At 47.4% G+C, this 19,539-nt stretch overlaps 1 protein-coding gene across 24 annotated transcripts in view; it reads right to left on the bottom strand.

The window, feature by feature from the left end:
* DYSF (dysferlin) overlaps positions 1 to 19,539 on the bottom strand; it is a 226,014-nt gene that overhangs the window by 140,572 nt on the left and 65,903 nt on the right. For all 24 annotated transcript variants that reach the window (XM_045054361.1, XM_045054369.1, XM_003984110.6 and 21 more), the window contains 7 exons: positions 19,121 to 19,249; positions 18,606 to 18,668; positions 17,806 to 17,856; positions 16,254 to 16,284; positions 15,550 to 15,665; positions 9,989 to 10,115; positions 8,336 to 8,439 (listed from right to left, as the gene is read on the bottom strand). In XM_045054361.1, the coding sequence (XP_044910296.1) occupies positions 8,336 to 8,439; positions 9,989 to 10,115; positions 15,550 to 15,665; positions 16,254 to 16,284; positions 17,806 to 17,856; positions 18,606 to 18,668; positions 19,121 to 19,249 (621 nt within the window). The remainder of the gene's footprint in view (positions 1 to 8,335; positions 8,440 to 9,988; positions 10,116 to 15,549; positions 15,666 to 16,253; positions 16,285 to 17,805; positions 17,857 to 18,605; positions 18,669 to 19,120; positions 19,250 to 19,539) is intronic.

The following is a 19,539-nucleotide window of genomic DNA, read 5'->3' as shown; positions in this document are numbered from 1 at the left end:
TATACAGTGCTGTATGTCAATATCTTACTAAAAGTTGGAGGGGGAGAAAAATTAAAAAGCAAAGTGCAGAGCAGTGAGTATAACATACAACCATCTGTGTTAAGAGAATAGCACGTAAGGATTTGTAGTCTGATTTGTTTGCACACGCATAACGAAACCAGAATGATGCAAAAGCATCTAACTGCAATGCTTCCCTCTGCCAGGGAGAGAGTGATGGGTGGATGGGTGTGGGGCAAGAGGAAGAGATTTCATGATGGCTGCTACGTAGAGGATGATAGATAGATGATAGATAGATAAATAGATAGATAGATAGGGTCTCCACAATAAATATATTACCTAACCCAAATATTTGGTGACCAAAATTTTTAAATAAAAGGAAAAGAAAGGACTCTAACCGGACACAGCTGAGAGATCCTGTCGATACCGTGCCTCAGCTCCCTGGTACAAGAAGGCACAGGAGCGATGTGTGTGCTCCCCACACTCCCAGGAGCAATGCCCCCAGGGCCTGCTTCAGCTTTGGCCCCAAGTTGCTGAAGACACCCTCCACAGCAGGTGTTTCCACCTGGCCACCCTGGGCTGTGGGTCTGGGAGCCTGAACATAGCAGGTCTCCCTGCCACACCCAGACCGGCACTGCCTCTGGCCCTGGAAGACCCCAACAGCCTTCCCACACTCTGCTCCACTCCCCACACACTCAGCCGAGCCAGCACCGAGCTTCCTCCCCCTCTTTCTTCCCCTCTTCCTCTTCCTCCTCCTTTGTCTCTAAGCCTTTTTTCTGTTTTACCCTCCTTCACTTCCTGATAGAGTGTAATCCATATGACAGTTCTGGAGGGCTATTTGGCCATCTGTATCAAATAGTGAAAAATAAGCATGCCCTCTGCCCAGTTCTAGAAACTTCTCTATAGAAAAAACAATCTGAGTATGAAGAAAGATTCCTGCACACTGATTTGTCACAGAGATGTTCATAAAAGATGAAACTAGCAACTACAACAAAAAAGTTATCCCAAAATAGGTTATGTCAAATGTCATATGTCAAAAAAGTTATCCCAAATGTTATGTCACAATCATAATGGAATATTATACAGTCTTCAAAAATTTATTTCCAAGGCTGTTTAATAGCCTAAGAAAATACTAGACTATAAAAATAGTTTACCAAGCTGAGTAGATAGAATTGATTCTTGTTGTTGATGGTAGTTACATATTCTATAAATCACCGAGAACATTGAATTTGTGAATATTAAACCATTGTTCTGGGGGAAACACAGGGTTAGGCTCCTATCAGCCTCTGTCACAACAGTTTTCTCAACTAATCAATACATAACCTTGTGTTATGTGTGTTTCTGTTTAAGGATTCTTATTTAATATATACTGTTGTGGGGCACCTGGGTGGCCCAATTGGTTAAGTGTCGAACCTTGGCTCAGGTCATGATCTCGCAGTCCATGGGTTCGTGCGCTTAGTCAGGCTCTATGCTGACAGCTCAGAGCCTAGAGCCTGCTTCAGACTCTGTGTCTCCCACTCTCTCTGCCTCTCCCCTGCTCACGCTCTGTCTCTCTCTCTCAAAAGTAAATAAAAGTTAAAAAAAATTCATATATGGGAATGCAAGCTGGTGCAGCCACTCTGGAAAACAGTATAGAGGTTCCTCAAAAAACTAAAAATAGAACTACCCTACGACCCAGTAATTGCACTACTAGGTATTCATCCACGGGATACAGGTGCATTGTTTTGAAGGGACACATGCACCCCCATGTTTATAGCAGCACTATCAACAATAGCCAAAGTATGGAAATGTCCATCAATGGATGAATGGATAAAGAAGATGTGGTGTGTGTGTGTGTATATATATATATATATATATATATATATATATATGCAATGGCCAAAGTATGGAAACAATAGCCAAAGTATGGAAATGTCCATCAATGGATGAATGGATAAAGAAGATGTGATATATCTATATATACATATAAATATATATAGATAGATATAGATATGCATATATATATATATATATACACACACACACACAATGGAGTATTACTCAGCAATCAAAAAGAATGAAATCTTGCCATTTGCAACTACGTGGATGAAACTGGAGGGTATCATGCTAAGTGAAATTAGTCAGAGAAAGACATGTCATATGACTTCACTCATATGAGGACTTTAAGAGACAAAACAGATGAACATAAGGAAAGGGAAACAAAAATAATATAAAAACAGGGAGGGGGACAAAACAGAAGAGACTCATAAATATGGAGAACAAACTGAGGGTTACTGGAGGGGTTGTGGGAGGGGGGAATGGGCTAAATGGGTAAGGGACATTAAGGAATCTACTCCTGAAATCACTGTTTCACTATATGCTAACTAATTTGGATGTAAATTTAAAAAAAATTTGTTTAAAAAGAGAAGTTGAAAAGAACATTTGTAACTTACTATAACCTAAAATTGTTTAATAGTTTCTCTGATATTATACAGCTTTTATATAAGAATTAGATAAGAACATAGCAATAAAATTGCTGGTAATATATAATATGAAGCAAATATCTAATAAGCACTAAAAAAAGAAAAATATCACCTAATAATTCATGGGTGGTCTACCAAAGAATTTTACAAAATAGGGGCACCTGGGTGGCTCAGTCGGTTGGGCATCCGACTTCAGCTCAGGTCACGATCTCGTAGTTGGTGAGTTCGAGCCCCGCATCAGGCTCTGTGCACAGAGCCTGGAGCCTGCTTCGGATCCTGTGTCTCCCCGTCTCTCTGCCCCTCCCATGCTCATGCTCTGTCTCTCTCTGTCTCTCCATAATCAACATTTTAAAAAAAAAAAGAATTTTACAAAATAGTGAGCTATCTGACACCAAAATTACACAGTCAGATGTGTTGTTGTTTCTTGATTTAATCAGAAAGCCATCCTGACATTTGTCAATAAAAAGCATGAATGGTCATTTAAAAAAAAATTCATATATACTGTTGATTCATTAACACGGAACTCACACACAAAAAAAATTGAACTCGCAGTCAGCGTCACTGTAACTCATGCCTGAATGCAGCTTATCTAACATATCTTTACTCTGTAAGGTACACCCAGCCTTTTTACACAGAGGAACACTTGAGCACTACACTACAGCACTACACTAGGGGAGCATTTTAAACAGTCGACTCACCAATAAAGCGCACAAAAATGTGAAAAACACAACACCAGGCAGACCAAGAAAAGGACACTTAATTACAGGATGAGAACTGAGACAAAAAGGCAGGGTCACATTGTTCCAAATCAGCTGGCAACGTGGGCCTCAGTCATACTGCACAGACCACAAATGATCATGAAGCAGCATGACTATAAATTTTAGGATTACAAACAGGGGTACCTGGGTAGCTCAGTCGGTTAAACATCCAACTCTTGGTTTCAGCTCAGGTCACGATCTCACGGTTTGTGAGTTCGAGCCCCACGTCGGGCTCCATGCTGACAGGTCGGAGCCTGCCTGGGATTCTCTCTCTCCCTCTCTCTCTGCCCCTCCTCTGCTCTCTCTCAAAATAAATAAATTTAAAAAAATTTTTTTAGCGAGTAGGTGAATTTGCAAATATCCCCAAATAATGAAAATCAACTCTGAATCCAATTTTTTTCCAGTGGGGGAGTGGAGGTTTGGGAGTGAAAGCACTAGAGAGAAAAACACACTACAAGGAAATACCCACCAATGTTAACAGTGGTTATCTCCAGAGTGATGTGGGGTACAGAAGTACGGTTAATTCTTTTCATTTTCTTTTATTTTCTCTGATTTTTTTTCAATTTTTTTATAATTGGTAGGTTTTTTTCTTAAGTTCAGAAAAAAAATTCCTTGAAAATCTCCCACCCTGCCCCCCAAGTACCTTTCCTTTCCTTCTCACATACTACCAAGAATGTGTGTGTGTGTGTGTGTGTGTGTGTGTGTGTGTGTGTGTGTGTGTAAAATCAGGTATGGTTCACATCTTGAATAATAGTGCCGCCAAGTGTCCATAAGTGGAAGTGCAATGAGACCCAGACTGGGGTGAGTGGGCACACAGAGGGCAAAACTCCAGGACTCCAGATTAGGATGTGTAGTGAGAAAAAGTGACATACTGGCAGGCTAAGAGAGAGGGACAGAAAGAACGAGACAGGCAGTTCAGATAGCTGGAGGAGAGAGAGGGTGAGATAGAGGCCTGGGGACTGCCAGGAGTGTCCAACAGGCTGAAGCTTTCAAAAGGGAGGGTCTCAACTGCCTCCGCCACAATAAGCCTCTTCCTTCTGGGGGCTTCTTGCAGAAGCCCAGTCACCAATCAGCTTTATATATAGCCCCTTGCTTTGGCCAGGTCCCCTACCTCCATCACATCCCACGAACATGTGCACCTACCTAGAAAAACCCCCAGGGCCAGCCAAGAGCATCTCAGAACAGAAGACCTTGGGAGGTCAAGGTGCCTGTGTGGACCCAGGAGCAGCCAGGAGCCCCAGAACTCTGAAACTCAGCTCCAAAAAAAGCCATTAAATTTGAAGGCAGGTCAGTCTCGGTTCTCACCACCATCAAAGCACCCTACCATTTGGAGGAAAGTGAAATAAAAACAATCTTGAGATGTGACCTTCCTTATCTGTCAAATTCAGAAATTAATCCCAGTCTTTGGAAGAAGTGTCCCACAGGCCTATCCAGCCACACCTTTCCCCTTCCTTCTTGCCTTCATTTATTCTGTCACAGTCCTTCCTGTGGCCAGGTACAGGGCATCAGACCCCGATCCCAAACCCACACTAACACAGCACTTGGGTGAAGACCCACAGCGAGCATTTACACCTCTGCGTGAAAGAGTTTAAAATCGGAGTTACCTCTCCCACATACACATTTTCACTGAGACCCTGAGTTAGGCTCAGGATGGAGGAGCCAGCTTGAAGGGGCCCCCAATGGCCAACTTGAGGACAGTTCATACATCCAACACAGTCATGACGGATTTTAACACACTGAATTAATAAAAAGTATTGAGGTCTATAAGTAATGCTCAAAAGGGCCAAGGAGGAGGAAAGCTCTTCTTTCCAGAAAAACACTAGCTTGTAAAGAGAGAAGGAATGATAATGAGAAAATCACCACTTTGCAACCCCAAGGAAATGACTTATTCCGGCAAGGAGGTCAATGGCTGCATGGACCATTAGGTAAGAAGCTGCTGGGAAACAAGATACACAGTGCCAAGACATCGCCCACAGTTACTTGCAAAGTACAAAAGGGAGCATGTCGTTTGACAAGAGGGTCTTCTGGAGACACTGTCTCAAGCGAATGATCACACAATCATCACCAGTGGTGGGACAACCTCACCTCTCTTCCTGTTATGATGCAGTACGATGTACACAACATCACGTGTGACACATTCTTGCCGAAATACTGAATCTGAATCTGAATCTAGTCTGGCCTCAACACCTCATTTCCAGTCTGTAGGAAATACAGGGCCAGAGGAACAAGTTAAACAACACCAGAAGGAAACAATCAGACAGATCCAGAACATGGACAAACGGCCTGGACTCTTCAAAAAAAGTCAATATCATGGGGTAAGAAAAACTATGTTTGTCAGGGTGGGGCGGGGGGATGGTTAGGGGAAGGGAGGCAGGAGGGGCTGTTACAGAAGAGACTAAAATAAAGAGGCCCGAGGACCAAATGCAGAGCGTGAATTACAGTTAGGTCTTCAATCAGCACACTAAGCCAGCTCTAAAGGAAATTTGGGGGGATGATCAGAGTAAATTTATATGAGCCAGTATGGGATAATATTAGGGAATGATTGTTGATTTCATAGGTCTGATAATATTACTGTAGCTACAAAGAATTTTGTTACAAAGAATTTTCTTTTTCTCAGGAGATGCATGCTGAAGCCTTTAGGAGTACAGCCTGCAACTAGGTTTCAAATGATTGCCCAGGGGGAAAAAAAGTATCTATATACAGAAAGTAAATGTGACAAAATGTTAGAAAGTGCTTCATCTAAGTGGAAGTCATACCAGTGCATGGGTGTTCACTGAATAACTCTTCTAACTTGATGTTTTAAAATATTCAAAGTAAAGAATCAGAAAAATGTCTATCATCTACACACAGGAAAATCACTGGAAAGATGGGCACCAATAATGAACTTTGTGTGGTGCATTATGGGCCATTTTATTTACTTTTTTCTGTAATTTTCAAAATGCATTAGTAAACACGTATGTCAGTAATAAAAAGAGAAAAGAAACAAAAGGTGGGGAGTGGATCTGGGCATCAGATGATAAGACACCTCCCTCTCCCTCCACCCCACCCCCATCCCAGGGCCTCCTCTTGTCCGTGGGATGGGCTGGCAGACCCTGCTCCTTTTCAAAATGAATCTAAGAAGAGATTACGAGGAAGGAAAATGGCAAAGTGCTGTGTGAATGGGAACCCACACCACCCTCACCTTTTGGTGTGTATTATTTTTTAAAACTTCTCTGCAATTGTCCTGTGACACCCGTGGGTTGTCTCCCCCACTCCCCACCTCTGCCTAGGGAGGGAAGGGTAAGCCCACTGCCTCGCACCCACCCTCCTGCCACCCAGCTCAGACTCTCAGCCCTTCTTCTCTGCCTTATTCCAATTTTCCCGCTAACATCCAAGCGATGTGACTCAACTCTCCCAACCCTGGTTCTACGGCAGGTGGCACTATCCACAAGGTTGGCACGACCTCAGAGGGCCATGACCCCACCCTTGCCAAACCCCTGTGGTTGGGACACAGAGGCTCCCTGCCAGGGCTTCTGAGAACGGGGGCAGACTGCACCCACCTGATATGTCATTTTCCCACCATTTCCACCACAGTCTCTGCTTTGAGGTTATGGACTAAATACGATTGGGATCAGGCTCTTACCCACAAGTGGGAGAAACAGATGCTAACAACTACTGTAATGAAATGGAAAACCTGCTAAAAGAGGGCCCAGGGCACCCTAGAGCCCCGATGACTTAGCGCATCAGGCCTGGGGCCTTAGGGAAGCTGAACATTAAAAGATGCTGGACTTGGGGTGGGGAGTGAAGGAAGGGCACAGGCATGGGCAAAGCCTAGAAGTGTGACCCTGAAGGGAAGGAAGAGGCAGGACAGATGAGAGGACACAAGGCCGCTGTGTGAGCAATGTAGTTTGTATGCACAGGAGGATGCGGGAAGGGAGCCCCTGGGGCTGAAACCCTGCGCGAGGCCACGCTCCAGCAGGGGCTGCAGAGCTGCATGTTCCCGGCAGGGGGCGCCATTCTCCCACTTGCACAGATACCACAGCAGCTGACTTAAGCCATGGAGACCAGGTGAGAAAGTTCAGATGCACAGCACCTGATCAGCCGGATTATACGTTTGAACTTCACTGCACAAACAGGGCTGTTTTAGACTATTCTGGCGGCTTTCTATGGGGAGAACCCAGAGAAGAGAATGAAACCCAAAGCTGTTGTGTGGTCCTGGGAAGAGACGACAGTGGGCACAGGGGAAGGAAGGGCCTTGGGACACGTTTGAAATCAAAAGCTAGGGTGGCATGTTTGGCATAAGGAGGTTTAAAACGAAGGAAGAATCAAGGCCCACGTCTTCTCCCTTTGACGTCGGTACCTGCTTATGATGGAGGCTCCTGATAGAGGGCATATTGGGCAGAAGAGGACTCTTCTCCAGGGCCCAAGGGGCAGCAGATAGAGCTGTGCAGAGGCCTGTGGAGGTCTGGGGCTGAAGTGGGGGTCAGAGTTAAACAGAGCTGTGGGAGTCTTCTGTGGAGGGGTGAGGCTGAAGCCTGGGAGTGGCCCAGCTGCCAGGGAGAGCCCGCAGGATGGGCAGAGGAGGCCGCAAGAGTGCCCGCCTGCCTGGGGTGGGCTGGAGGGAGGGAGCCCGCAGCAACAGCCCTGCGGCTGGGCAGGAAGGTGGGCTGCGAGGAAGAAAGGTGCCAGTCATCCCTAGGGCCCCTACCAAAGTGGACTTTCTCCACTCAACTCCTGCCATGACTTTTTAAAAATAATCACTAAGTTTTTATTGTTTTTAAGTTTCCTTACCTTTATGACTTCACATCTGGTTTCCATTCTATTGCTTCATTTTCTCCCAAATACTCCTCTATCTACCCACTGCCTGTCTGTCCTCGCCGTGTCTATCACCTATGTCTCCAACTCGGATACCCCAAGCAGACCCGCCCACGTGTGTGTGCCGGGCAGCCCCAGAGAGCCAGGCCGTGATGAGTGCCTCACCGTGCATCCTCCAATCAGTCGCCCCGTGCACACCTTCTATGGGCAGCACCAAGGGCAGTGTGCCCCCTCACCTTGTCCTTTACTCTGCTCAGCACCCATCCGCAGACACACCCAGCCGTCACCCTCCGGAGAGACTCCTCCTGCTTCCTTGCTTCTTACCATTTTCCCTGCAAAGCTGACTTCCATGAAGGGATCCACCAAGTTCTTCTTGTTACTGTCAAAGCCAAAGATCTGCTTCACATTGTCCATCACGGCATCATCCACTGGGGAGAACACTCTGGTCACTGCCCGCCTGCTGTCCGACCACCAAAACCCCAGCATTCCACCTTACTGTCTCCAGACAGTCTTGGGACTCCCTGAGGGAGTGGCACCCCCTCAGCCCGGGGACTCCCGGAGCAGCAGCTCCTGAGGGCACACACTGCTTCTTCATCCTGCCCAAACAGCTTGTTCACTGGCCCCTGCTCTCAAGGGCTTTCTGTATAGACCCAAAAGATAACGGAGTGAGGACTGACTGATTGATTGACTGATTAGCAACCCACCTCACTAAGGGCAGTTAACAATCCAGAAAAAGACTGGAAGTTGTTATAATAATATCCCATAACTGGTGGCCTGTTTCACATTTTCTTTTATGTCTCTTAGCACAGTGATTTACCTGCCCTTAACCAATAAGTCACTTCTGCTTTTTTAAAAAAACAATTTTTAGTCTATGCTACTCCAAATCAACAGTTTACTGAGTTAGTTATATTATTTTCAAGTGTATACGCAGATAAATAGGTACGTGCACATGTATACTTATGGCATGTATATAGATGTTAGTGTGTATATGAATGAGGGGAAAGGCAGGTACAGATTACATACCAGCTGCTGTCTACATGAACACAACAGATAACAATTAGCAAGTACTCATGTCCTATGTACCCACTTACTTTGTTTTATTTATATTTAAACAAGACTGCAGAGAATTAAATATAAAGCACATTCACCTTGAACAAAGCCAACATTTCTATTTCCCCAGCCCCCTGCGGGAGCTCACCAATCTCACTTCTGCCTAGTTTCAACCAATCAATGCGGAATGTTCTGAAGCATGCATTTTAATGCCCATTTAAAACCCATTACTTGCTCAAAGGCTTTCTCTTTGATTTTGGTACAATTCAGTTTGTACAGAAAGAATGCATTTCTCTTTTTAAGTCATTAGTCAAAGTTTAAGCAAAACTTCAAATAATTAGCTTTATGCAAAACTTATAAACAGGGATCTCAATTGCAAACGCTCTCAGTGACTCTTCTATGGACAGGAATTGGCTTGATTATGCTAACACATGCTTCAAAACAGTGAGCCGCTTTGAAAACGACCCGTGTGTGAGCCCTACTCCAAACCTAATCAATACAAAACACTGGAGGTGGGGCCCGGGTGTCTGTACACCTTTAAAGGTCCCAGGAGACTCTAACGTGCGGCCCAGATTGAAACCTATGGCTCTGAAATATTCAGCATAATTCCTCCAGCAGTTCCTGAGCACACAGGGTGGGCCCAGTGCAGGGCCAGGCACCGTGAGCAACCAGGCAGTGGCCACCCTGTCACTCTTTCTTGGAAAGATGAGGACACTTCCCCAGTTGGCCAGGGACTGAGGGGTTCTCCAGGTTGTGGGACTCTCCGTGCTGAAACCAGTCCCACGCAAACGGCATGATGGGTCACCAAGTGGATGGACGCTTTTCATCTGTGGAGACACTGAGCCCTTCCAACATCTCAGAGACTGCTTCCCCAGCCCAGGGTCCCCCACTTACAATCTCCCAACCCAGGGAGGACACCAGACTCACTCTGTGGTAAGTCCTCAGCTCTGAAGACCTTCAGGCAGAAGTGGGCTCCTCGAAGGGCCACGCCAGTTGGCCTGAGCAGATTGTTTTCGATGTCCTCCTTATCTTCAGAGGGGTCCTTTCTCTCCAGCTACAATGCAACCAAATACGCACTTCAGCACAGTATTTTCTCTCCTTCAACCAACACCCCTTAAATGGTGCGATTTGAACAAAGGTAGATCTCGCCCTGCTGCTTACTAACATGTGATCTCAGGCAGGTTCCTCCCTTGAGACTCTGCTTCCTCACCTGTACCGTGGAAACAGTAACACCGACCTTGCAGACTGCTAGGAAAATCAACTTCAGTAACGTGTAAATGCATGCGGCACACGGCAGGTATTCAAGAACCTCAGTCTCCTTCTCACTCCACCCATTAACAAGAGTGCAGACGTGACAGGTCTAAGCTTCGTTCGTTCAGTCAACAAGTATTCAGTGAGTGGCTACTAGGTTGCGCTGAAGGGGGAGGGATGCAGCAGTGAACAAGGTAGTCAGAGGTCCCGCCTCCATGGAGCTCACCATCTCACAGGGAAAGAGCACCTTTAAGCAAGATCCTGCTCTTCCATTCCACTGACTGGAATACAGACATGATGATGGGAACTGAAGCAACCCTCTTGAACCATGAGATGGAAGCTTCATGATGAAGACAGCGGGGCAAAGGCCAGGAGCCTGGGTCTCTGGTCACTGTGGAAGCACCAAGCCAATTCTGGACCGCCTACCCAGGCATTTATGACAGAAAGAAATTCACTTCTATCCTCCTTAACACCTATTATTTAGGGTGTCTTTGTTACAGCAGCTGAACCTATATCTTAACTCACACAGGGGCCCAGGGGAGACGTGAGGGGAGTGTGACCTTGGTCATTCTGGTCTTGGGATGGGAAAGAGAAGCATGCACTGAGGTTGTCACGCCAACAAAACTGACCAACCCCTTGCATGTGGATTGACTGAGGGATGAGAAATGAAATCAGGCCTCTGGCTTTTGGTGGAACTGAGTGGATGACAGCCGTTTCCTAAGATGTCACCTCACACAGGATGGGAGCAGTTGTGAGGAGCGTGCGGCAGATAATCCTGGGTTTTTATATGTTAAGTTAGAGGGGCCTCAGGGACATGTTAATGTGGCTTTCTTACAAAGCAACTGAAACTGGGGCGCCTGGGTGGCTCAGTCGGTTAAGCATCTGACTCTTGATTTTGGCTCAGGTCATGATCTCACGGTTCATGAGAAAGAGCCCTGCGTTGGGCTCTGCACTGTCAGTGCTTGGGATTCTCTCTCTCCCTCTCTCTGCTCCTCCCCTGCTCGTGCTCACTCTCGCCCTCTCTCAAAATAAACAAATAAACTTAAAAAATAAATAAATAAAAGCAACTGAAACCGAGTGTCTGAAGTTCGGAAGATCCAAGCTGGAGATGAGCAACTTAGGAGTCTCAGGTGGAAAGAGATGGGCTCCTGGAAGGTGAGAGTCAAAGAGACAGCAAAGAGGCAGGCAAAGGAATTTTACTGAGCCACTGAATTTGAAGGATCCATATTTTTATAAACTTTTTTAATGTTTATTTTCGAGAGAGAGAGCACAAGCAGGGGAGGGGCAGAAAGAGAGGGAGACACAGAATCGGAAGCAGGCTCTGGGTTCTGAAATGTCAGCACAGAGCCCCACATAGGGCTCAAATCCAGGAACCATGGAATCATGACCTGAGCCGAAGCCAGACATTTAACTGACTGAGCTACTCAGGCACCTCAAAGATCCATATTTTTTTTTTAATTTTTTTTTCAATGTTTATTTATTTTTGGGACAGAGAGAGACAGAGCATGAACGGGGGAGAGGCAGAGAGAGAGGGAGACACAGAATCGGAAACAGGCTCCAGGCTCCGAGCCATCAGCCCAGAGCCCGACGCGGGGCTCGAACTCACGGACCACGAGATCGTGACCTGGCTGAAGTCGGACGCTCAACCGACTGCGCCACCCAGGCGCCCCTCAAAGATCCATATTTTTAAAGGGGGGCGAAAGCATCAGGAGAATCACCAATGCTAAAGGAGAAGAGAGTTTGAAATAAGCCATGGGCTCTAGAATCAAACTCTGTGGAGGAACAGAGAGGATTAATAGCAGAGAAGAGCCCCTGGAGGTTGGCAACAGTGACCCTCCAGCACGTGGTTTCAGGGAAAGAAGGTGGCGGGAATCCTAGTGATGAGGAGGAGGAATGAGCAGTTGGGAGAGGAGTAGAGAACAACACAGAGTACTCCCTGAAGAAGTTGGCGATTCCTGGAAGCGAGCTGCAAGCACTTTGGAGAAGAGGGATGGGGAGCAATGAGTGAAAGTGAGGGTGTTCGAAGGTAGGGACATCTTGGGCCTGGTACAGACCAAAGGGCAGAAGAGGAGACACCAGGAGGAGCACGTAGAACAAGATGGCGGAGGACTCGAGAACATGGCAAAGGAGGCGGGAAGATGGGGAAGGGAGGGAAGACAAATGAAGTCAGGAATGAGGAACCAGGGAGCTTCCAGGAGCTCACATCCTTCACCGCTGTGCAACCCTGCCTCTCCAAGGAGGCGGAGGTTGGGGCTTAGGAAAGACAGCAAAGTTTGGAAACAGCCACTGTGGAGAATGGAATGAGTAAACCACACCCAAGTAAAAGAAGAGGCTGGTAGCCCCCAGGTTCATCTAGCCAGCACCTCCAGGTGACCTCTGTCACCCAAACTGACCAAGAAGTGGTACAGACAATAGGGGATGGTGGAGTCATGAGGTGCGGCAGAACCCCCTATTGTGGGGCCAGTAAGCACATGGTGAGAACTGTGATGGAGGTGGTGGGGTCCGTCCAGCCTGGAGGAGGGGAAAGCATGGCAGGAGGACACTGATGGACTGGGAAATCCGAGAGGAGTCGGGGGGGCTGTAATGCCGGGGAGGAAGGACTGTCATTCAGCAGGGGTGAGGGAGGAAAAAGGCAGAAAGAGAGCAGCGGAGAGAGGGATTTCGGAGCTCAGGGTCTTAAAGGAAATAAAATCAGATATCGGTGGCTCATCAGCGAGGACACGTCACACCTCGGGACAACGGCAAAGATGAGAATCCGCAAGCAGAGATGTCCCTGGACCAGCTCTGTCTGTGCCAGGGGTGAGTAACAGCCCAGAAGAGGGGGACTCAATCAGCGAGGCAGCGTTTGAAGGAGGAGGCAGCACCGAAGTTGGGAAAGCTGCTGGCCGGGAGGCCGCAGTGGGAAGTGAAAGGTGGCTGTTCCTGACATTGCAGAACCCAAGGAGAGTCGGAGCAGAAAGTGGGGGCTTCTGTCTGAGTTTCAAAAGAAGTGGCTTCATCAGGGAAAAGCAAGGTTACAATTAATAGGAAGAGGAGGAAGAAATGTTTTAGGAAAGGGTAACAGGCTCAGAGATGCCACAAGAAGAGCAAGACTGTACGATGTCTGGAGAGAGGTGCTACAGAAGGACAGGGCTGGACTGTGGGGTGAGAGGCAGGGACAGGTGCCTTTGGGAGGGCGGAGCTTGTCCACCTGAGCTCCATCAGCCCCCTGCACGGCACAGAACCCTGGGTTCTCCATCTCCTAACCCTCCCCACTGTGGTTTCCTGAGCCTTTGTCATCAGCCAACCCCTATTCCTGACGTCCTCGTGGAACCTGCCCTCCGCCTCCATGATTAGTGGCTTTCCCTGGGCGACTCCACCTCCCACCGCTCTCGTCCCTAGAGATCGGCTTTCCCCACTCTCGCCTCTCCCTCTCCTGGCTGTCACAGGCTGGGAAGAGAAGTCCACACCTTGCACGTGCACCCACCACCACTCCACCATCTCTTTTATCTGCAAGTCCACACCACCGCATGTGCCCCTCTCTCCCCTGGTTCCCACGGATACCGGCCACCAAGCTGAGGACGCGTGGTCACCTTTCCTTGATGACCCTAGTCCCTGCCTCATCGCTTGCCTATATGCCTTCCAATTCTCCCAGCAGATAACCCACATCCATGTGGACAAGTCAGTCACCAGCACAGCTCCCTTCCTCCACCAGCAGCACCTTAATCTCCCCTCCCCTTCAGCTCCTGGAGGCATGGCCATATCTCAACTTCCAGCCACTCAGGGCCCTTCTTCTAGCAAAACTGCGGCCACTGAAACCTTTCTCTGAAGACAGCTTTCAACCCGTCTGCCTCCTCCAAACTCTCAGTCACAGTGTGAGGCAACCAACGCAGCCTGGCACACTGCAGGTGCTCAAAAATTGTGCGTTCCCTTCTCTCTGCCCGCCCCCCTCATCAGCTCTAAGCCTTGCACCCCTGCATCCTCCCTGCCCGGCACCACCAGCCATGTCCCGATGCCCTGGCTCCCTCGGCCCAGTGCTTCCACTGCTCCTGCCTTGCCCACGCCATCTACCTTCCTCCCTCCTGCTTCCAGGCCACTGACTATTATGGGGCCCCACTACAAAGCTGCCAACCCGGAGTGGGCGCTCTTGTGTCTGCTCAGAAACCCTTCTGTTTACCTGGAATTAACCCCTCATTCCTCTCCCACAACTACTGCAAACTTTCTCTCTTCTGGCCAAACATGCAAAGATGCTGTTACCTCCCCAATTCCGCATGCCTCTCTTGTTCTTCCCACTCTCAATCTGTAACTTGACTTACTGGCGTGTAAAGAGGATAATGGTATATGCTCAGCCGATAAAATTCAAGGTGGAGTAGATAGAATGATCTCACTTTTGCAAAAAAAGAAAAATATGCAATAGATGGGTGGTTGCCAGGGGGGCGGGGAGGCGGGGAACTGGACGAAGCATGTCAAATGGTACAACCTTGCAGTTATCAGATAAGTAAGTCACGAGGATGTAATGCACAGCATGGAGACTCTAGTTAATAATACTCTATTGTATATTTGAAAGTTACTGAGAGAATAGATCTTAAAATTTCTCATCATAAGAAAAAATATTTTTGTAACTATGTAAGGTGATGGGTGTTAACTTACTTATCATGATAATCAGTTCACAATGTATACAAATAATAAATTGTTATGTCACATGCCTGAAACAAATACAACGTTATGTCAATACCTCAATTTTTTAAAGTAATAAACAAATAGAAAAATATACATGTAGATCCTTCTGGAAGGATATGCAACAAGATGTGAATCACAGCTGTCTCTGAGGGGTAGAATTATGAGTGATTCATTTTTATTTATACTTCTCCACATGTTCTACAGTTCTCATAATTACCATGCATTCTTTTAAATCAGAAAAACCGGGCACCTGGGTGGCTCAGTCGGTGAAGCGTCCGACCTCCACTTAGGTCATGATCTTGAGGTTCACGAGTTTGAGTCTTGCATCGGGCTCTGCACTGGGATTCTCTCCCACTCCCCCTCTCTCTCCGCCCCTTCCCCACTTGTGCTCTCTTTCTCTCTCTCTCTCTCATCCCTTCTCTAGCTGCACACACACACTCTCTTTCTCTCTCAAAAGAAATAAACTTCAATAAAGTAAATAAATAAATCAGAAACATCAAGTTGTGTTTCTGTTTGTTTGTTTGGTGCCTCTCCTGCCAGATGAGGGGCTGTGAGGACAACCCAGGCAACGTACTCACCGGCGCTTCGTCTCCGGGGCCCAGTACACAAAGGCTGGCTTTCAGGTAACCTCTGGCCCCAGCAGAGAAATCATCAGGGTCTGAGAGTAGCAGCCACTTCCTGAGATAGGCGTGTCCTAAGAGAGATGACGTCTGTTGGTGATGGCAGAATTAGAAGGGTCCAAGTCTGCAACCACATCTGGGAGCCCGGGGCCAACTACATTTGGGGGAGAGGAGGGATTTATTCACGCAGACCTAGGGGCCACACGTCGAACGTTCATGTGGGTCCAAGTCAGAAATGTCAACAGGAACAACTATAAGAGGCTACCAAAGCCAGACCCCCGGCCATTTTACCTCCCTCTCAGGAAGTGACCAGACCAGAACAGAAACCAGGTGTGGAGAAATACTAGACTTGTTATCAAAATGGCCCACCCCTGTGGAAGGTGACACCAGCAACCCTTGCTTGGGGGCTTCCAGATTTAGCATCCCTGACTGGGCCAACCGAGACCCACATGGGGGCTTGTATCTCCCTGACGGCCTGTTTTACTTGGATGATGGAAGCCTGACTTCTCTCCATTCCTGCAGCTGTCATCTCCAGGATCAGAGTCTACATCTAGATTCTAAAACCCCGAAGGAAGAAAAGTGATTGTCCCAACTGGCTGTCCCCAACAGCCTCCAAAACCAAAATGCAAGGATATGGCCAAGGTGATGAGGATATGACTCACGGGGCTCTCTGTAGATGGTACCCACATCCATCTGAAATCAAACCAAGAAACACAAATCAAACTCTTGCCTCTGGAGTGTTAAATGAAGTGTGGTGCATTACGCCGTCACATTAAAAATCATGCTTTGAAAATCGGCGACATGGGGAAATGTTCATAAGCTGACATTACATGGGGGAAAAAAGCCGAATACATTTTGATCAAAGCTTGGTAAAGCGTAGGAAGAAAGAGCAAAAGAAACACAGCAAAATGGTAACTGTGCTCTCTGAGTGGTAGCTTCAGGTGGCAGATTGATTTTACCTTTTTATTTTGTCTTTCTTATATTTTATAATTTTTTATAAAAGTTCATAGATCAGCAGGACACTGATGGCTGGGGAGGCTATGCCTGGGGGCAGCCAGAGGTATGAGAACTCTGTCCTTTCCACTCAATTTTGCTATGAACCTAAAACTGCCCTAAAAAAAAACTTTTTTTTATCATGGATTACTTTTATAATTAGAAAAAAGAAAATAATTTTTTTACTTTAACCTCTGGGTTCTCAGAACAAGAATAGACTTCAAAGATTAGAGACTCAATACATAAAACCCCATTTATTACAGAAGGACTCAGGATAGATCCCAGTCTTTTAAAACTGCCTCTCCAGGAAAACTGACTTAGTTTTCTATCTTGTGATTACTTCCCAGAGAAGGAGCCATATTTTACTTGGATAGCATGGAGAGGTTAAAATAAGCCTGTACCCCTTCCTTCCATTTGATAAATGCCTGAAGATTCAAAACTGCGAAAATCAGTAAGGACCCATCAAAACGCCATTCGCGAAGGTCTCCATTGCTAGTTGCTTTTGCTTTATGAGACCTGCTGATGCCTTCCTGCGAGCTGAATCATACTGTCAGTTCTTGGTTCTCTGCCGTGCACCCTTGGCTTCTGCGTGATCTGGAGCAAACGGAGGCGCAGGCTCCCCCCTCTCCCGTGTCGCACCCTGATCCCCTGGACTCCACATCTGGACCCAACTCCAAACCCAGAGCGAGGGCCTGGTCAGAATTAGGAGGGCCACCTAACAGCCAATTCCATGCTGTCTTCCCAGATGTAAGGACCAACACGAATCAGAAGAAGCTGAATTCCCCCTGTTGGACGTAAGGGGAGAGATTTCCCTCTCTTCCCTTTTTGTCAGGACATTAGAACACCATCTTGTTTCGTTTTTTTAACTGTGTTGGGGCAACCTGGGCGGCTCAGTCAGTAAAGTACCCGACTTCGGCTCAGGTCATGATCTCGCAGCTCATGAGTTCGAGCCCCGCATCGGGCTCTGTGCTGACGGCTCGGAGCCTAGAGCCTGCTTCGGATTCTGTGTCTCCCTCTCTCTCTGCTCTCCCCGGCTCATGCTCTGTCTCTCTCTTCTTCAAAAATAAATAAATAGTTTTTAAAAAATGTTAACTATATTTCTCCAACACAGACCAATAGGAACAGGACCCCTAAAGCACAAGCCTCTGCACATTATGTACAGAGTTTCTACTAACATGAATTAGCAAGAAGTAACCAATTTCAAGGAAAATAAATAATTACCCGGAATTCCCCAATGAGAGCATCTGTCCTGAGAGAACGGGAGTCTACCACCTGGGGGGAAAGATAAATTAAAACTCTCATTTACAAGTAAATGTTGGCCCAGGAAGGACCAACACAACATCTCTTCCCTCCCAAGCAGTTAACAGCCAACACTTAGGTAGCACTTGCTCTGTTCCAGAGATTGTTCTGAGAGATGTTTAACACTCACATGAACCCCATGAGTAGGGAGTATTATTGCCCCCTTTTGACAAATGAAAAAACAGAGGCACAGAGACATTATAGGACTTGTACAGAAGCACAGAACCCCGAAACACACAGGCAGAACCAGAATACAGACAGTTTGGCTCCCGAGCCCACACGTTCAGCAACTAAACTACACTGCCTTCCAGAAGAAAGATCAAAAAAAAAAAAAAAAAAAAAAAAAAGCTAAGGCCCAAAAAAGAAAATCCTGGCCAGAAGCAGGCACATGGACAAACAAAATAAAATGAAAATAAGTGTCCACTGCAGGAATGATTTCAGGGCCCTGACCTACAGCATCTGGGGGGTTCCTGAACACTGGGGGTTCCCCACCCCACTGCTGCCTCCATCTGAGCTACCGAACGCATTTCTGTGACCGGCAGAACTTGATGGTCTTGAACATCACCCATCCCCTGGGCTTCACGGCTTCTTTCTCGCAAATGCTGACACTCATGCCGACAGGCATACACGCCCATGCACGCTGAAACGCACATGTGCACACATGCACAGGGACATGCATGTGAGTGTACATGTAACAGAGAACACTGTTGCCTGAGACATACCGTGATGAAGATGGGCTCATCAAACAGCTCCGAGGGAGAGTCAAACACATTGAAGAAAAGAGTCTGTGGTCCAGGGCGAAAGGGAAACAAATGAGTAGCTGCTGACCACAGGGCTAGACAGCGAGGGGTTCTCCACCACCCCTTGGACCACCGCCCACAGCCTTGACGTCTGGTCCATACAGAAGTGTGGACTGAGCTCAGCCCAGCAGCGAGCTCTGGGGATTGACAAGTTCTGGGGTATTCCACCCCTGACCTCATGGAGGCTGTCATCTCAGGGACAGGGTGGGTGGCTAGCCCTACAGCATGACAGAGATGTGGAGCATCGAGAGCCCAGTGCAGGAATAAGAGCTACAACCCTCCCTCCAGGTCCACAGATAACCTACTCAGAACCCAGCACATCTCTCCACACAAAGTTAGCACCATATACAAAAACAAGTGGTTGCCAGGTATCTGCTGTGCGCTCCCAGTTCAGAAGGGCCACCAAGGTCCTAGCCCTGCTAACCAGTGCCTCCCACCTCATTGAAGAGTGGGCTGTTTCCCTTTTGGATCCGTGTCCTCTTGGTCTGCCCGGCAGCAGTGACCTTGACCACAGGCTTGATGTTCACCCCTGGCAGCTGGCGCCCCTCGATCACTTGCACCCTGATCTGAAAGCCAGGAGAAAGTATGGGCAGCAGGAAGGGGGAAAGCAGTCAGGCCCCAAGGGAGTCAGAAATCACTGCTGGCTTCTCAGAGGGGTGTGAAGAAGGAATTAGGGGGAACCTGGGTGACTCGGTTGGTTCAGTGTCTGGCTCTTGCTTTTAGCTCAGGTCATGGTCTTGTGGCTGGTGGGATTAGCCAGTGCAAAGCCTGCTTGGAATATTCTCTCTCCCTCTCTTTCTGCCCCTCCCCCCCTCACAATCTCTCTCTCTCTCTCTCTCTCTCTCTCTCTCTCTCT

Source organism: Felis catus, chromosome A3 (genome assembly GCF_018350175.1).
Source record: "Felis catus isolate Fca126 chromosome A3, F.catus_Fca126_mat1.0, whole genome shotgun sequence".
NCBI classification, from domain to species: domain Eukaryota; kingdom Metazoa; phylum Chordata; class Mammalia; order Carnivora; family Felidae; genus Felis; species Felis catus.
Note: the sequence above shows the minus strand (reverse complement) of the source record. Positions and strands in the feature narration are given on the sequence as shown.